At 41.2% G+C, this 3664-nt stretch overlaps 1 protein-coding gene across 1 annotated transcript; it reads left to right on the top strand.

Annotated features, from left to right (window-relative positions):
• The first annotated feature begins 89 nt into the window (after positions 1 to 89).
• Positions 90 to 1432, top strand: LOC148874457 (uncharacterized). Its single transcript, XM_088961441.1, has 2 exons — positions 90 to 418; positions 831 to 1432. Exons 1-2 carry the CDS (start codon positions 296 to 298, stop codon positions 1134 to 1136), a joined length of 429 nt encoding a protein of 142 aa, XP_088817567.1. The 5' UTR covers positions 90 to 295; the 3' UTR covers positions 1137 to 1432.
• The last annotated feature ends 2232 nt before the right edge of the window (positions 1433 to 3664 follow it).

Here is a 3664-nt window from a genome sequence, read left to right as displayed (position 1 = left end):
TGTGCTTGTGATAACACAATAACAATACTCTTTCCTTAAAAGGGTATCCCTATGCCTTTTATATTCTCCCGAAATACATAGAGGAGAGCGCTCTCTCTGTCTCGGTCGGTTGCTTGCTTTTTATTGCCAGAGAAAAGCCCCTTTGAGGCTTTGAATACAACGCACGCATTAGTTTCTTCTCGTCTGGTCCGCTGCGAGTCTCTCAAAGCTTTTTCTTCGCTCTTATCCTGCGCACCGTAACAGAAAGTCAGATACGCAGATACGCAGGGAAGACTAACAGATAGAGGAAGAAGAGATGACAGGCGTTTCAGAAGGACAGAGCGTCACCCTCGATGAGTTGAAGAGAAAAATGGCGGAATTTGCAAAGGAGAGAGACTGGGATCAGTTCCACAGCCCTCGAAATCTTCTACTTGCTCTGGTAATTTATCAAGACTCTGAACACTCATTAAATAATCAATCTTGCATTCTCTTCTGTCCACTTGCTTCTCCTTCTTCCTGACTGAAGCATCGCATTCCTTGTCCATTTCCGGATTTTGGCCGGAAAAGATATTTCCGGTGAACCATAGCACTCACTGTGTTACTCACCGTGGTGTTTATCTTATCCTGCCTTTTGGTAAAAAAGAAATGAAAAATTAATAAGGTTATGAAGATATGGCCAGCGGAAGTTAAGACGACAAGAAACAATCAGATCGTCATTGTTTTACCACGAGCTTTCTTTTTGTTGTTTTATGGAGATACTCACAAACCCGCTTGTTGTTTATGCTAGTTTTGTGTTTTACCAACAAAGACAAGGAAAAGAAACAGGCTGCTTTGCTATTTTGGTGTTTCAGGTGGGAGAAGTGGGAGAGTTGTCCGAGATCTTTCAGTGGAAAGGAGAGGTTCCAAAGGGACTGCCAGATTGGAAAGAAGAAGAGAAAGAACACCTAGGGGAAGAACTTTCAGACGTTCTGCTCTACCTGGTCAGGCTCTCTGATATCTGTGGTGTTGATCTCGGTAAAGCTGCTCTTCGAAAGGTGGAGATTAACGCTCTCAAGTACCCAGTTAAGCTCTGCAAAGGCTCTTCTAAGAAACACACTAACATCACCGCTACTCCCGCAACTGCCAACGATAACAACTGCTGCTGCGATGGCGTTTGATGTTTGGCTGTTCTCATGTCCTCCCATGTACTAACCTTCACTTTGGCCATCTGAGTTCCTTGTCTTTTGGGGTTTAGAGGGTTTTGATGGTTTTTTGTTGTTCATACTTGATAGAGCTCTTGGGGTTTTAATTTGCTTTTAGTGTCTGCATGAACACTATCTGGGGTGGCGTGCTTAGTGTCAACAATTCTGAAAGATTTTGGGAACTGTTTTGGCAACTGAAGCAAACCCCTCTGGCAGATGTGGTGGTGGCATACAGAGATATCAATGAAAATCCATGTTTTCCAGAGCTCAAAGATGGTATTGCTTAATGGGTTTCTTTAGGTTTTGGTAAACATTTGAATCTTTCAATGGAAGAGGAATCAAAAGAAAGATGGAAATGTTAAAAAGAGTGAAAAAGGGTTTATCTTCTTGTTTTGCCAGATTTGGAATTTGGAGGTTTTGTGGTTCAAGCTGAAGGAATGGCCATGTGGTGGTGAGAGTCCAAGATCGTTAAAGCTTTTCTCCACTTTCTAGATTGGGTGCTCATGGAGTCCAAAGGAAGTCGACAGCTAGAGCCTAGAGCTATAAATGTTGATATTGACCAAAGTTACCCAGCCACCCAGGCTTAAGCCTTTCTTTTCATTCGTTTTCCTCAACAAAAACTGATGCCGTTGGAATGTCAGTATCCCGTGCTGCTATTCACCAGTCTCCAGTCTCCATCCTCCAGCAACCATAACCCGGTCAGGGAGGCTTGGCTTGGCTGTTTCAGTGTGGATCATGGACGGAGGCCGGGCAGCCGAGCCGACCAGTGCCACATAGCCAACTCGAAAATGAGTATTTACTGAATCAAACGGAACTTTTGTTAAGCTCCAGACCTGGTTGCACCGAACCTTCAGTCGTTTGGACGGAAGGACTGTTATCCTATCCTGATTATTTTATTTTAACAAATAAGACAGTTCAGTCTTCGAATCATTCCCATCTACAGCTTGTCCTCATCTTCTCTTCTAATTTTTTGGGCCGAGTAGGTGGAGCCAAACTCCCAAGCAACAAACATTGGCTTACTGACATTTCACAGATTGATGGGGTGTCAAAGAACAAAGAGTACAAGCTTAAACTAACTGGTGTCAACCAGGCATCATAGTAGTACCCTCCGGTCCCCGAAGTATTGGACCGTCTTAATTACAGTCCCCAATTGGGGTCCATACTCTGTTAATGCGCACTTAGTTTCTGGGTCCAATTCTGGTCGGGCTAAATGCTGGATTAAAAGCTATTCCGGAAGACATTCTGGAATCTTTTCAACTTAGTGATCATGTTGTGCGTAATTTAACTCAGTTGTTTGAACCACTCTATCGGGTAGGTGGGTGAAATGGGTCTCATGTGAAAATGTTGTAGTTTGATTGAATTGGATTATGGATATGGGTATATCCAATTCTTGGTTGAATTTGAATTCGATCGGATATAAATAAATTAAAAATGATGAGAATATATTAATAATAGGGTAAATCTCTTAAACTATCCTTTCTTAAGTTTTTAAGATTTTAGTAAATGAATTAAAACTTTCCCCAATTCTTATAAAATCCTTCAATTAAGTTGTTTTACAATTGCACATGACTACATGGGTGTCATTAACTTTTTAAAACCCAGTTTTGCCCTTCTGGAGGATTTTGATGTTGAATGGTTTGTTTTATAGCAATGGAATTGTTGAAATCCTTCAATCAGCATAAAATCTTTTGTATTTGCTTTAAGATGAGTAGTTAAATGGAAACTTCATTCTGCCAAAACCTCACAACGTTCACACAACACGCAAGACTGACTATCGAACTTCACCAACACCTCCAATAGCAATGACTAGTAAAGGTGAGAACTGAGGCGGCCCAAGTTAAATGGGTGAAGAATAATAGAGAGAGGCCTGGGCCACATCATCGATTCCTCAAAGCTGCTTATCTACTCAAAGATGCCATTAAACTTGAACAATCCTGGCTTTATCACCTCTGGATTTGCACCCATTGCTTCTGGGTCTGGGATATATCAAGCAGTGGTTTGAGGATCACTTTCTTCGGCAGCTGAACTGAAATACGTTTAGTCAGGATGTGACAGCTTCAATTGCGCACAATGAGATTAGCCAAAGTTTCAGAATCCCTTCGCAATAGACAACCCATTCAAGACATAGAAAAGAGCATCTACACTACACAGACTTTCTAATCCCTCTTCTCCCTCCGATGAAACCAAACTCGTCTTTAGTGTACTACCAATGTGATAGTTGGTAGAAGTAGAACTCCAATCGTTTAATCAGCCCGTGAACACCGGTGGAAATTTTCGTTGGTAGCTATGCTCTAAGAAGTGAACGATTAATAGACAGCCCACTCTGTAGGTCAAGGTCAGACATCATTTGAAACGATAAAGCACTTGGAATGAGATTGATTTGGAAATCAATTAAGGGTGAGCAATCGGTTTATACGGGTTAAAAACTTAATTGAATAATCCATGATTTTTAAAATCAAATTTTTAATGGAAAACTGAAGCAAACTGAAATAATGGAAAATAAA

Source organism: Nelumbo lutea, chromosome 1, assembly GCF_056320005.1.
Source record: "Nelumbo lutea isolate HS-2025 chromosome 1, American lotus-T2T, whole genome shotgun sequence".
In the NCBI taxonomy this organism is placed as follows: domain Eukaryota; kingdom Viridiplantae; phylum Streptophyta; class Magnoliopsida; order Proteales; family Nelumbonaceae; genus Nelumbo; species Nelumbo lutea.
Note: the sequence above shows the minus strand (reverse complement) of the source record. Positions and strands in the feature narration are given on the sequence as shown.

What these genes read in the sequence shown, in the direction of transcription:
- LOC148874457 (XM_088961441.1), top strand. Translation starts at nt 296, where the DNA reads ATGACAGGCGTTTCAGAAGGACAGAGCGTCACCCTCGATGAGTTGAAG. An exon ending in GAAATCTTCTACTTGCTCTG is followed by an intron (nt 419 to 830) that starts GTAATTTATCAA and finishes TTGGTGTTTCAG; the next exon opens with GTGGGAGAAGTGGGAGAGTT.